The 13,869-nt window shown below is 44.3% G+C and overlaps 2 protein-coding genes across 5 annotated transcripts in view; one reads left to right on the top strand and one right to left on the bottom strand.

Annotated features, from left to right (window-relative positions):
• CEP95 (centrosomal protein 95) overlaps nt 1-1,289 on the bottom strand; it is a 29,650-nt gene extending 28,361 nt beyond the window's left edge. For 2 of the 3 annotated variants that reach the window (XM_044981266.1, XM_044981267.1), the window contains exon 1: nt 1,048-1,289. In XM_044981266.1, coding sequence (XP_044837201.1) covers nt 1,048-1,069 — 22 coding nt within the window. In that variant the 5' untranslated portion in view covers nt 1,070-1,289. Of the gene's footprint in view, nt 1-735; nt 844-1,047 lie in introns of those variants that run through there. The other variant, XM_044981268.1, reaches the window with a different exon arrangement.
• A 4,547-nt stretch (nt 1,290-5,836) lies between these two features.
• DDX5 (DEAD-box helicase 5) lies at nt 5,837-13,869 on the top strand. Of its 2 annotated transcripts, none has more exons than XM_044982590.1 (13): nt 5,837-5,983; nt 7,432-7,597; nt 7,783-7,879; nt 7,964-8,097; nt 8,246-8,311; nt 8,902-9,043; nt 9,128-9,288; nt 9,692-9,864; nt 10,177-10,287; nt 10,651-10,712; nt 10,806-10,865; nt 12,106-12,330; nt 13,183-13,869. In XM_044982590.1, exons 1-13 carry the CDS (start codon nt 5,976-5,978, stop codon nt 13,566-13,568), a joined length of 1,791 nt encoding a protein of 596 aa, XP_044838525.1. In that variant the 5' UTR covers nt 5,837-5,975; the 3' UTR covers nt 13,569-13,869. The 2 variants fall into 2 exon arrangements, with proteins under 2 accessions (XP_044838525.1, XP_044838524.1); XM_044982589.1 differs by having other exon boundaries at nt 5,845-6,001.

Below are 13,869 nucleotides of genomic sequence, written 5' to 3'. Positions count from 1 at the left end.
TGCCTATCAATGGTCCAGAGAAACAGGTTAACTCCCTCTCCTTGCCAGCAGTGCTAACACACACATTTATTTTTTCTGCCCCAACACACAAAAGGTTTTCTGCATCACCTAATAGTTTTTAACATCTTTAATTAAGAGGACATAGTGGATGAAACAAAAAAGTTCAGCAAATGGAAGTAAGCAGAGCAAATTGTTGCAAGAGTCTGCTAGTGTCCTGAAGTGATTTTCTCCTCCACAGGCTGAAGTGTGTCCATGTTTGCTCCCCAAAATACTTGCCCTCATGTTTCATTTTCACATGCATTCAACATCAGGAAATTAAAGGATACTTCTTGGTTGTTTAATAGTCTTTAGACTATGGGCCAATAACTTGTTTCATTTTCAATATTAACATGTTAACTGAGGTCATCTGGGGATTGCTCACCAAAGAGAAAGCCTCAGAGGCTGTAATTAAGTCATAAAACAAGAAAAGGCGTCACTTAGTTTCGGGACATAGGGCAAGTAAGATGTAGGTACTGCCCTCAGACAGGAGAAAAGACACCCCCCAGCTAGACCAGCATGGGGCCAGGACAAGAGGCTGCTGGTGGATATTTACTAATCTACTTAATTTTTTAAGTAAACATAACATTGAAGACTAGTTGAGAGGCCTCCCTGTTAATAAATCATTCCTTCCCCTCCCTTGCCCCACACAGATTTCCAGACTAAATGGTAGCTCCTCACCCCAGCTCTAAGACCTACCACAGATGAGGCAGTGGCTCCTACACACACCACCCACATTCAGGGACAAGGAAGGATGGGTGATAATATAGGGCCCCAGTCTGGGACTCCCGAATCTGGGGTTCAATTCCCCCCTCAGCCTCACTCTGTAACCCTGGGCAAGTCACTTAATCTGACGGGAGACGGTACCTCACAGGGCGGGAAGCAACAGTGAGGAGCCAGTTACTATGGTGAAAAGGGACAGGGCACAGCCCAGGCGACTCCCACATCCCTGCCAGCCCACACACCATCCCCTCCCGCCCCGCTCATGGGGTTCCCTTTTACGCCCCCCACCTCTCTCCTCAGGGCTGCCCATGGTGTGTTGTTCAGTGGGGCACGACGCCGAAGCTCCCAACTGGCGAATACAGCTCCCCTCCCCCTTCCAGGAGATTTAAATACAGCGACAGCGCTCCTTCCGCACCGATTGGCCAAACCGGAGCCGGAAGGGGCGGGATTTCCTGCTGGGATTTCTCCGTTTTTCATGCTTTTAGCGCGTTTTTTTTTCTCATTTTCTACCCGACCTCGATGGTGCTTTCACCATTTCGGTTTTTTTTTTAAACATTGATTACGTTTATAGCTATTTATACTTAGCCGCCGCGTCGGCTCCGGTCGCTATAGAAACTGCGATAGGGGAGGATCCTACTGCACTGCTAAGTAACGCGCGCGCTGTGGCGCTTTATGTTGGGTCACGTGACGCTGGTCAACCGCCCCTCCCCCCGAGGGTTGCAAATTGGGACTGTTAATTGCATGATCGGATTCTGCGCGAGGAAACCCGTAGAGCAAGCGAGCGTGGGAACCCTACCCCAAGAGAGTGATGGCGGGGTGTCTCACGTGTGGCCCTTCTCCCTGGGGAGAGCTACAAGGGGACTCTGAGCAGCTACAGGAGAGGAGAGGCCTGCAGAAGCCAGGCTGGTCAGGCAATGTGATAACTATAGGATCGCCCCCCCCCACCCCAACACACACACACACACTGGAGAGTAATAGGGGAAGTCCTGGCATGCACAAGCAAACCTGATGAGAAGAGCAATAATGGTGTCCCAGGGAACCTTTCTTCCTCCCTTTCTCCCTCCTGCCCCGGGAGAGTGATGTGGGTGTCCCAGCACCCACGGAAAACACACGCTCCAGAAAGAGTAACAGTATCCTCGGCAAGGTTACCACCTCTGAGATACAAAAGAATGGGAAATCCAGGATGATCCTGAGCCCATAAAACTAGACAGCTGTCAGGGTGTACTGAGCACCTGTACAGATTTCCCAGGACAGATAGCTCAAAAAAAAAAGGGGGGGGGATGTGCCTGTGAAAACATGGACAAGTGGCAACCTGACTCCTACTGCCCACAGGGAACACCCTGGGGAGAGCAATGTGGGTATCCCAGCACTCACAAGAAGACTCCCAGAGAAAGTAACAGGGTCATATCAGAGGGATGGGCACCAACACCTCCCTCAAGAGAACAGTGATGCAGGGTATGCTAGTGCTCACAGGGAGAGCAACACAGGTGTTCCAGGACCTAAGGGGACATCCCCTGGAGAGGAACATGGGTCTTCTCCACCCCATGGGTCTGAGTAGAACTGTTAGTCCCATCCTCAGAAATGTTAACAAACAGGTGGAACAAAAATTCTTATTCCTTCCAATTGCTCTACTCCAAAAAAAAAAAAAAAACCACTAAACCCCTGTAATAAACATCACTGCTCCATCTCAACGTTTTTGTTCCTTCTTCTTTCCTATGTCCATTGTTTAGCTTCGCTCTAAACTCTTTGAAACAGCAGCAGCTATGTCTTATGTGTAAAGCACCAATCATAATTTTACAGGTCAATAATGCATAATGATAGTGTGATATGAAAAGTCCTATATGTTGACTCAGAATAACATAACAAAATCATAAGAAAAACAGTTCTACAGACTCTGCTAAAGACATCACTCTGAAGTAGAGTATTATGCAAGATTAATGGGTTCAGACTTTCAAGGCCAAATTCAGGTGTGGAGAAGGCTTGTCCTGACAGGTATGAGGTATTGGAGAAGGAGGGGGGGAAATGGGAGAGTGCTGGTAATTGATTTAGTCAGGTTTGTCCTAGGGAATGCTGGGAGGAGTTTGCCAATAAAGGATTTAGTTTAAGAGGCTTTTCTTGAGAGTAGAGGATTGGGATTAAAGGGGGTAGAGGCTTCAGGAGTGCTTGGGAAGAGAAGGAAGTCCAGGAACATTTTTGATCTTGGAAGGAAGATTTGTTCTAGAATGTAGGAATGTTGGGGACTATTATCACTGCAGGAAAAAGCTTGAGAGGTTTTGCCTGCTGGCACTTACTTCTCTTGACTGCTGTCCCTGAGGTTTCCAGATTTGTCCATGCAGAGAGATCCAGTGGCCTGAACGCATTTGTTTATCAATTAACCAGTGGCTAAAGGTTTTCAAAATCCTATATTGCATCAAACCATGCCACACCAGAATTTGGAGTGCCCCATTAATTAAAATCCCAAATACATATAATGTGTGGTGCCCAAAACAGGCTAAAGACAAAGGCATTTGGGATTTTAATTACTGCTGTGAGAGCAATGAATGGCAGGGAGATGCAAACCAGAAAGCCAATTATATTGAAACTGGTACAAAATCTGGGTTTCAGTATAAGCAGGTAGGAGATTGAGAGACCTCCATAAAACCATGACTTAATTGGTAAATGAACACATCAGACCGCTTAGCATAAAGCAGGAAGGAACAAAGGAAAAATCAAATATCAAATATCTTTGCTTCTTCGAATATTGCATCTAATATGGCTTCTTTGTAAACTCCTTGGTGAAGGAACCATCTTTTTGTTCTTTGTACAGTGTCTAGCACAATGCGGTCCTGATTCATAGATGGGGCTCCTAGATGCTATGGTAATCCAGACAAAAAAGCTAAAAGAATATGAGGAGGAACCATTAGGAAAGGGATAGGTAATAAGACAAAGTACTTCTTCACACAATGCACAGTCAACCTGTGGAACTCATTGCCAGGTACGTTGTGGGGGGTTCAACACCATGCTCTATGTGTTCCTAGCTTCTTTTGACATGAGCTGGGAGTGGAGTGGGAGTGGACAGGGAATGGATCACTCAATGACTGCCTGTTCTGTTCACTCCCTCTGAAGCACCTGGCATTGGCCACTGTTGGCAGACAGGATACTGGGCTAGATGGATCATTGGTCTGACCCAGTATGGTTGTTCTTATTTTCTTATTTTATAGTGCTGATCATGCTGTTATCCTAGCAATGTCACATACATTAATTTATCCTAAAAACATGCCTAGGAAGTAGGAAAGTATTATTAGCTAAATTTTAGAGATAAGGAAACTGAGGCACAGAAAGACTAAGAGATTAATGAAATATGGAAAAGGAAGTCTACCATAGAACCGGGAAGCAAACCCACATCTCATGTATTCCAACCCAACACATTCATCATAAAACCATCCTTTTCCTAAGCCAGCTTTCCTCCATTTTAAAAAGTCCTTTTAAATTATATGATTGGAACATACAGTATATGTAAATTGAACAAGTATATAGACTGGGTACCATGATCAGCAGTGAAATAATTAACATTACAATTTAAACTATATCATAACAGGCTTGAGTGTTAACACCCATTTGAAATTAAGGGCTTTTGAGCTCAATGGAGCAATTCACACTTCTCAGTGTTATTGTTTCAATCAGTCTGCAAGTAAGGGTTACAGTCTCAAAGTTATCTTCACAAGCAAAGTTAAATTTGTTTTCAAATAGTAATAATGGTTGAAAATGTCTAGCGTGTACAGGACCTTAGAAAAGGGGGTGGGGGGAATTTGAAACATGCAGGGCTGCAGTGGCCAGAGAAAGAGGCCGCTTTCCCCAGCTCCAGGGCTGCAGCTTCCCAGCGTCCACTCTGTGGCTGCTGTGGCAGAGAAGAGACCCCCCTCCTTCCCAGCCCCAGCTTGGGGGCTGCTGTAATGGGGGAGAGAGGACACGTCCACCACATTAGAAAGGTAAGACTACTGATATTAAAATATGAGTTGTCTGCTTTTATTTGTAGAATAAAAAAACATTATTTTTTTTTATATAGCACTTTTATCCAAAGTGCTTTACGACAGTTAGCTAATGGTACAAACATTTGGAAAGATCATTAATTGGTCCGCTGAGACCTGCAGCAATTTTCAAGTGGTCCATGAAGAAAAAAGTTTGAGAACCGCTGGGTTAGATCACAGGAAAAATGTTCCAACTACAAGTAGTTAAGCACTGGAATAGGCTTCCAAGGGAGGTTGTGAAACCATCATTGTTAAAGGCTTTTAAGAACAGGCTAGACAAACACCTGCCAGGGATGATCTAGGTTTATCTGATGATCTGCCTCAGTGCAAGGGTCTGGACCTGATGATCTCTCAAGATCCCTTTCAGACCCACATTTCTATTCTTCTAAATAAAACAAAACTCCTGACTCCCTACTATGGTGAACCGCCTGCCCAGTCACAACATTAGGGGTATGAATTTAATAGGATTTCGTGCGGGTGAATAATACACTGGAACAGCCATGTCAGAAGCTGGGGCTGTTTAGCTGGAAGCGATTTAGGTCCAATGTCCTTTTGAGGCGAGTGGGTTTGTTCCCCTCAATAGTCTCGGCGAAGGTGTTCAGTACAGTTGGTCAGTGCCCCCCTCGCGTTCCCCGTCCATCACCTCAGCGGAAGGGGGCTAACTACAAAGGCCTTTATTACATCAAAAGAGCGTGTGGGGGTTGGGTGGCACCACAGAGGCTGCGCAGGCGCGGGCGGCTCGTGCTGCTCTCAGAGGCGTGGGCGCGAAGGGCTGAAGTCAGCGGAGGGAGGGAAAGACGCCGCTCGAGGGCTCTGGGTACGCGCCTGGGGAACGGAACGGTGCGGGAAGGCCGGGCAGTGACGGGAGCGCGAGCCACGCCCGAAGTGGAAGGGGAACTTCCGCCTGCGAGCACACACCAGCCGGCCGGCCAGGAAAAAGAGAAGTCGAGGACAGAACTCTTGTGGTCACGCCCCCACGGGGGGGAGGGGAATCCGGGGGACTCGAGCTGTGACGCATGACAAAGGGGCGGGTTCTGTGCGCGCGTCACGAACCGGTTCCCAGCATTCCCTACGGCACCGGCTATATAACCGGCGTCCGGGCGGCTGGGCGGTCCCCATTCATTAGAATCGCCCGTGCCTGCTGACTTTGCTGTACCGTCTGCCGCCGGCTCTAGTGCTCGGGCTCGTCTCGCGTCCACCGTCATCACCATGCCTGGGTACGACATGGACAGAGGGTGAGCCTGGGGCCCTAGCCGGCGCTTGCCGCCGTTTTCGTCCGTACTCCTGCATCGACGGTTTAGCCGCGTAAAATGGCGGCGGGGGTGGGAGCCTTCTCCTTCAGCGATCCGCGGGCGGCGGGAGGGGCCGCTGGCTGTAGGGGGCCCGATCCCAGCAGGGGAGGTGGGGTGGAGGTTAGTGACCCTTGTGGGGTTGGTGACTTAGTACCCGGCTAGGTACAATCTCTGCCCTGGAATCTGCCCTCGACGGTTGGGGTTATTCGGCACTGGGGTGGGGGATCCGGGAGCTCGATTCCCCTGCGGGTTGGCGCGCCCCCCCCCACTCCCCACCGCCGATTGTCCCGCTCTCCCGGCTGGGCGGCTCGGGGAGCGCCGGGTTGGTGGAATCACGATTGGCGGGTCAACGGGTTGTACAGGCGCCTCTGCGGCGCGGGAGACCTTCGCGGGGCGGCTCCCCCCCCCCCCCCCGGACTGATGGCGTCCGGGGCTGAAGCCGGCCGGCTCTTGCTTTGTGTTGTGTAAGCGGATGTTAATGGCCGGCCCCGCCATGCGGTGACTGAGGGGAAATCAAAATGCCGGCGGCTGCTGCTGCTGCCTTTGTTCCTCCCCCTCCCCGCCCAGACTCTAAAATGGCAGCGGCTGGAAAATGTGGCGTAGACAGAAATGAGAAACAAAGGAAACGGCAGCGGCCGCTCCGCCATGTTTCCCTCCGGGGGCGGAGGGCGCTCACCCGCCTAGCCGGGATGGATGGGGACGGAGCCTGGCGTGGCAAATAAAGATCGGTAGTGCCCGCTGTTCCGGGGGCGAGATGGGGGGTACGCGCCTGGCGGCTTAACGTGATTTGGGGGCAGCGGTGATTATTTTACCGTCCCTTTTTGTCAAAAGGGCCCCGGATGAGTATGAGCATCTCAGCGGGGGTTTTATTTCGTTACCGAAATCGACGCCTTTGTTTAATACCAAAATAAAAAAATACCACAGCAACCCACTTACGGGAATGTTGTCTCTAGATTTCATAACGCCCCACCCACGCGCGCACACCGGCTTTTTTTCAGTCTCTGACGCACGCTGGGAGTGTCCCTTCTATTACGAAGGCATTTGGTCTGTCCTTTTTTTTTTTTTTTTAATTCGTTTCTAACGATTCGTTTGAGCACTTTTAGGAAAATTATGAGCTCCTTTCAGTTTGGGATGTTGGGTATCTGATAACTAGAGCACACCTGCTGCTGGGGCCTTTGTGGTATTTCAAAGATCCCATGAGGTTAAATCCTTGAAAACATTGCCTCCTCAAATAGTTACGGACACAGACTAGGAATTTGATTATATTGACAATCCTGGCGTTGATCTGATGTTATGGAAATGAGTTAATTGCCACATTGGAACAAGTTAGAATTTTTGAAAATCTTCAAGGATAATTACTATTATTTTTTCAGGTTTGGTGGTCCTCGTTTTGGAGGAAGCAGAGGTGGACCTCTGTCTGGAAAGAAATTTGGAAACCCTGGAGAAAAACTTACAAAAAAGAAATGGAACCTAGATGAACTGCCCAAATTTGAGAAGAACTTTTATCAAGAGCATCCTGATGTAGTTAGACGCACTGTGGTATGTACCAGGGCTGTTCTTTGCCTTATTAAACTTGTTCATCTTTGCAGTAATTGTCACTTAGTGTGCTTTTTACTTGGTAATTTATTGATTGTGGGACATGGCTCAATGAGTGAATTGCAGGTTTGCTGTAGATATTTAAAAAAAAATGTAAATAAAGCTAATGTAATTATTTGTCTTTGCAGCAAGAGGTTGAACAGTACAGAGCAAGCAAAGAAGTTACAGTGAAGGGCCATACCTGTCCAAAACCACTTATAAATTTCTATGAAGCTAACTTTCCTGGTAAGTACAAATATCAGTATAGCAAGGGGTCACTCAGACTTCATGAACACCAACAATAGCTAATTCATTCTTTCTCTTTTGCAGCAAATGTTATGGAAGTAATTCAGGCACAGAATTTCACTGAACCAACTGCTATTCAGGCACAAGGATGGCCTGTTGCTTTGAGCGGACTGGATATGGTTGGAGTAGCACAGACTGGATCAGGAAAAACCCTGTCTGTAAGTTGTGACTTTAAACCTGGGAATGTAGTTACATAACCTCAACTTCGTAAAGTATTGCTAATACACTTATCTGTAAATCCAGTTCCCTATCTGAAACACTGGGAAATGCATATATTAACAGAAGATTTTCTTTGTTTTCAAACAGTACTTGTTGCCTGCCATAGTGCATATAAATCATCAGCCCTTCCTAGAGCGAGGAGATGGACCTATTGTGAGTATGAGTGTGGTTTTTTTCCCCCTTTTTCATTTCAAGAGGAATATTACATTAAAAGCACAGATGGTTTGGGGGAGGGGGGAAATGTTGTGGAATGAGTAGAAAAATTAGGCATTTGCTGGTCATCCATTTCATATTTTAGCTAGTCCACCAGGTTTTGGTGCATTGCATAGACCCTGTCCTCCATTAAGATTCTCAAAGAATTCAATCTCTAGAACTTCCAGTATTTCTATTGGAATTATGCTTCTCAAAATGGGAATATTGGCTTGAGGGCACCTATATCTCAATGTCTGGCATTGGGGATATTTTGCTGAAGGCAAAGTCCACAGGGGTAACTGGCAGCAAAACCCAAAAGGACCTAGTATTAAGCTTTTTAAAGTGCTGCAGGAACAGTCATAGCACTAGGCTTCTAAAAGATTTCGAGTAACAAGTAAAACTACTTTGGTTACCTTTGCCTCCATAGGCAACATAGAACTTTGAATCTTGTAACTTTTCTCTCAAAGTTAAACTAGATTTGACAAAAATTGAAAAACTGCACATGCTTGCTTACCCTGAGAGTGCTAACTTGATATTGACCATGTTTACAGTGTCTGGTGCTGGCACCAACTCGAGAACTGGCTCAACAAGTGCAGCAAGTGGCTGCTGAATATAGCAGAGCATGTCGTTTGAAGTCTACTTGTATTTATGGAGGCGCTCCAAAGGGACCACAAATTCGTGATTTAGAAAGAGGTACGAATAAAGTTGTTACCATATAGACATGGGCAATGTGGAAAACGTTCTCAGATGTACTAACCTCAGTGTGCTTGGTTTAAGGTGTGGAAATCTGCATTGCAACACCTGGAAGACTCATAGACTTTTTAGAAGCTGGAAAGACCAATCTCAGGAGATGTACTTACCTTGTACTTGATGAAGCTGACAGAATGCTTGACATGGGGTTTGAACCTCAGATCAGAAAAATAGTAGATCAGATAAGGGTAAGTAGAAGTCATTTTCCAATCTTTAGTTAACAAAAATTTATGTAGTTTAAAATTAGACAAAAATGAAGTATCGGGGGGTAGCTGTGTTAGTCTGTATCCACAAAAACAACAAGGAGTCCAGTGGCACCTTAAAGACTAACAGATTTATTTGGGCATAAGCTTCCGTGGGTAAAAAAACCTTACTACTTCAAACACAAATGAAGGTGCCTACATATATCAATAATTCTTGCAACCATCATATTTCTCCTATCTTTTGAATTACATCCAGTTCAATTACATTAACATTCATTGGACTGGATCTATCCTGATAACTGTAGCTGGGTGCAGCATTTTGCTATGTGGTTCAACTAATACTGTTCTGCTTGTGTGGTTCAGGTTTAATAAACAGTTTTATCTTCAGCCTGACAGGCAAACTCTAATGTGGAGTGCAACCTGGCCCAAAGAAGTTAGACAACTTGCTGAAGATTTCTTGAAAGAATATGTACACATCAACATTGGGGCATTGGAACTAAGTGCGAACCACAACATTCTTCAAATTGTGGATGTCTGTCATGATGTAGAGAAGGATGACAAGTACGTAGTCACTTGAGAACTTGTTTGTGCTCCCAAAGTATGGGGGTGTGTGTGTGAAAACATTAGTTATGTAAGATCTCTTCGTGGGGGTCTACTAAATGAATAGAACTAACAAATGTTCAGTGGGGTTTTCCTTTGATTCTATTTAGCTTTATTGTGTGACTTGTTTAATGCAAAGCATCTTAAGGTTAAGAACTGGGTCTTAATTATTTGAAGTCAAATTGTGACTCAATAGCACTACTAAAGAAACTCTGCTAGTTTCAGGTATCATCTTGAGTTGCTGTTTTGATTAACTAATTTTTCTTGCAAAAGACTTATTCGGTTGATGGAAGAAATTATGAGTGAGAAAGAGAACAAAACCATTGTGTTCGTGGAAACCAAAAGACGATGTGATGATCTTACCAGAAAAATGAGAAGAGATGGGTATGTTCCTTCTCCAATTTTTTTTCCTTTTTAGATTTCACTATGTAGCTTAGCTACTCTAGCTTCCATCAGTCCACAATTCACTGAGTCTCAGCCAGTGTACGTAACACACTCTTCATACTGATGAACTAAAAAAAAATCTAGTAAATGTCAAGTGCATCTAGCAAGATAATCTTTCATAATTGGTGCAGTATAGATTCATTAAACATCTTTAATGTCCATTTTAGGGATTTGCAGTTGGTCTACTTAAAAGCATAAGTATATAATATAACTGGTGGAAGCTTACTAAAATGTTTGTCAGTGTCCTGATTTATATATGTACAACATCTTGAGTTCAGTCATTCAATTTAAATATGCTTTCAGGTGGCCAGCAATGGGTATCCACGGTGACAAAAGCCAGCAGGAGCGAGACTGGGTTCTAAATGGTAAGTGTGACTCAAATTGTTCTTGGCACTTTTTAAGATTAATCTATATTCTAGTTTATATTTTTAAACTGACCAGACTGTGTTCTGTTACAGAATTCAAACATGGAAAAGCTCCTATCCTGATTGCTACAGATGTTGCATCCAGAGGTCTAGGTTAGTACAACTCCTCTAATGCCAGTTGCCAAACATTTTTAAAGAAAGTTCATTGCTTTCTTTAACCTCTGCATTTTTCTAAGTTTTTTTCACATAAAGGTGCAGTCTTTGTGGCAAGGCCTAGGCATGACAATCGGAGGACTCGAGGGGGATGGAGGACTAGTGGAAATGATCGGCTGGCTGCTTCCAGTCGAATAGAGAGGTGACAGCTGAGAGCATTGTGTGCCAGTAATCTTCAAAAGGCAAAGACCATCTTTTAAACTACTACCCCATAAACTGTTCTCTCATGAAACAGCAGTTTTTATTCACAGTTCACTTTGCCCTGGTATTTCTTTTCTGTCCCATGCTTTGCATGATTGCCATGGTACAGTGCTGTTAGCTTTGTGCATACTGTTCGCTGTGATCTGTGGGTCTTTGAATTTCAGTGACTTTGCTGAAATGTCGAAGAAAATTATGAACTTCATTGTTCAATGAAATTCATTTCAACCTTGAAATGGAGAGAGCAGCTTTAAAATGTACTAAGCCTTGTACAAATTGGTGAGTACTGGCACATGAGATCTGAGAAAAAGTCCACCTCTCACTTTACTAAGTGGGGTGGGAAAGCAATGGCTTCTCCTTTTGAAAGTCAAAGTTCCTCCTTCACCTATACACCAGTCGTCATGTCGAGACCTGCCAGAGAGAGACACATTCTCAAGTGAACCCTGGCTTCTTGGAAGCGCTTGCCTAGACGAGACACAGTGCATAAAAACAACTTGGTGACTTTGGGGGACAGGTATGTTTTTCTTGCAGCTGCGGTTGAAAGGTCTTGGCAAGACAAGCAGTGTGGCCCATTTTTTTTGAGCTTCTGATGAGTGTGTATGTGAAGGACCTTGTGTGTTTTTACTCTAAGGTCCTCAAATGAGCACATGAAGAGGCTGCTGTGAGCTTTAGTGGCCCTACTGCAAGAAGCATTCAGAAGTCACTTGATGATTTGTAGGGAACTCTTGAGTTGGGAATGACAAGCAAATGCATTCTCCTTTATGGTAAGGTTTTTAGATCACTGGGTGGGTGATAAGATGGGTACAGATGGAGGGTGCATACTTTTCTCTTCCACAATACTCAAGCAAAAAGGATAATTCTAACGTTCTTTGCAGCCATTAGCATCTTAAAAATATAGTTGTCTAACGTTTATTTTTGATTTGGCTGTTGTGGTGTGCAAAACTTTGTACATTGCTTTTTGCCACACTGCAACACTTTACAGATGTGGAAGATGTGAAATTTGTCATCAATTATGACTACCCTAACTCCTCAGAGGACTATATCCACCGAATTGGACGAACTGCCCGCAGTACCAAAACAGGCACAGCCTACACATTCTTTACTCCTAACAATATAAAGCAAGTAAGCGACCTCATCTCTGTGCTTCGGGAGGCTAATCAAGCTATCAACCCCAAATTGCTTCAGTTGATTGAAGACAGAGGTTCAGGTAAATATTCCATTTACTACACTCTTTTCTTGTCAATTTTTTTTGTTTGTAGCATGGTATGTAGCTTTAGACGAATGTTTTCAATTTCACACTGCCTCCAGAGACCCTGAACTTGGGGCAGAATAGTACCCTTTACTTCAGGAATGCATTAACGTATATGTCCTGATCTTGCCAGTTAAAAGAAATGGGTTTCAAAATCTCTTTATACACAAATTGTACTGAATCAGGAGCAGTATTGTGTCAATTGTATGGGAAAAGTAAAACTTTAATTGTGGCCTGTAGTCATATTGTACTAAAGTAATCCCCAGCAGACCAGTCACTGAAAGCACCGTCAAAGATCAATGATGGAATATAGCCTTTTTAGAGTTTATCTGCCACTATTAGCATTGGTGGAGAAAAATATACTTGTCTGTACTACATAATAGGCCATTTATTCCCATCCTTCATTCTCTTCCCTGTTTCTTTCTGTACCTCTAAACATCCTTTGTGCAACCTCCCATTTTTCCCTCTGGACTTCATTATTGCTTTTCTATTCAAACCACTTAATTTGATCATTTTAAGTGCTTATATTGTATAGTGTTAGAGCTAACACCCTGGGATCAGTGTCAGTCTGCAGACTGGGAAGCCATTGGTGATTGCACTTAGTTCATGTTTTTGAAAAAGTCAAAGTGGCAATGATGAGCTTAAACGCTTCAAGGCATCCAGATTTCTATACACAACTTTCATTTGAAGTACAGATCTATTAAGTGGGAAAGGTACTTGACTTCCCTATATTACATGGATATTGATGCTTGATTGGCAAATGACTCTTGAAGTCAGTATCTCATCTAGATTTTTTTTTTTCCTTCACAGGTCGTTCTCGAGGTGATCGACGTGACAGATACTCTGCGGGCAAAAGGGGTGGATTTGGTGGTTTTAGAGAGAGAGAGAATTTTGAGAGAACTTACGGTGCAGTAGGGAAGAGAGACTTTGGAGCAAAAGCCCAAAACGGTGGCTACAGTGCTCAAACCTACAGTAATGGAACTCCATTTGGAAATGGCTTTGCAGCTGCTGGCATGCAGGCTAGCTTCAGAGCTGCTGGTAATCCTGCAGGAGCTTACCAGAATGGTTATGATCAACAGTATGCAGCTAACATTGCGACTATGCACAATGGTATGAACCAACAGCAGTATGCATATCCTGCCACTGGTGCTGCTCCTATGATAGGTTACCCAATGCCAGCAGGCTATACTCAATAACTTTAGAAGTATATTTAAATGTCTGTTTTTTTCATAATTGCTCTTTATATTGTGTGTTATCAAGACAGGATAGTTATTTAAGAAACTTACGGAAAATGCAGAAACGACTACAGTGCAGCAGTAATTATGGTGCACTTTTTCGCTATTTAAGTTGAATATTTCTCTACATTCCTGAAACAATTTTTAGTTTTTTGTACTAGAAAATGCAGGCAGTGTTTTCACCAAGTAAATGTACAGTGATTTGAAATACAGTAACAGAGGGCAGTGCATGGCCTTCCAATAAAGATATTTGAAGACTGAA

The sequence above is a fragment of the Mauremys mutica genome, chromosome 12 (assembly GCF_020497125.1).
Source record: "Mauremys mutica isolate MM-2020 ecotype Southern chromosome 12, ASM2049712v1, whole genome shotgun sequence".
NCBI classification, from domain to species: Eukaryota; Metazoa; Chordata; order Testudines; family Geoemydidae; genus Mauremys; species Mauremys mutica.
This window is presented reverse-complemented; position numbering and strand designations above follow the sequence as displayed.

Excerpts from the sequence above, each read along its gene's own strand:
- DDX5 (XM_044982589.1), top strand. The coding sequence starts at position 5,976 with ATGCCTGGGTACGACATGGACAGAGG. Across the intron at positions 8,312-8,901 it reads AGCGAGGAGATGGACCTATT|TGTCTGGTGCTGGCACCAAC; the intron begins GTGAGTATGAGT and ends CCATGTTTACAG. Across the intron at positions 9,289-9,691 it reads AAATAGTAGATCAGATAAGG|CCTGACAGGCAAACTCTAAT; the intron begins GTAAGTAGAAGT and ends TTTTATCTTCAG.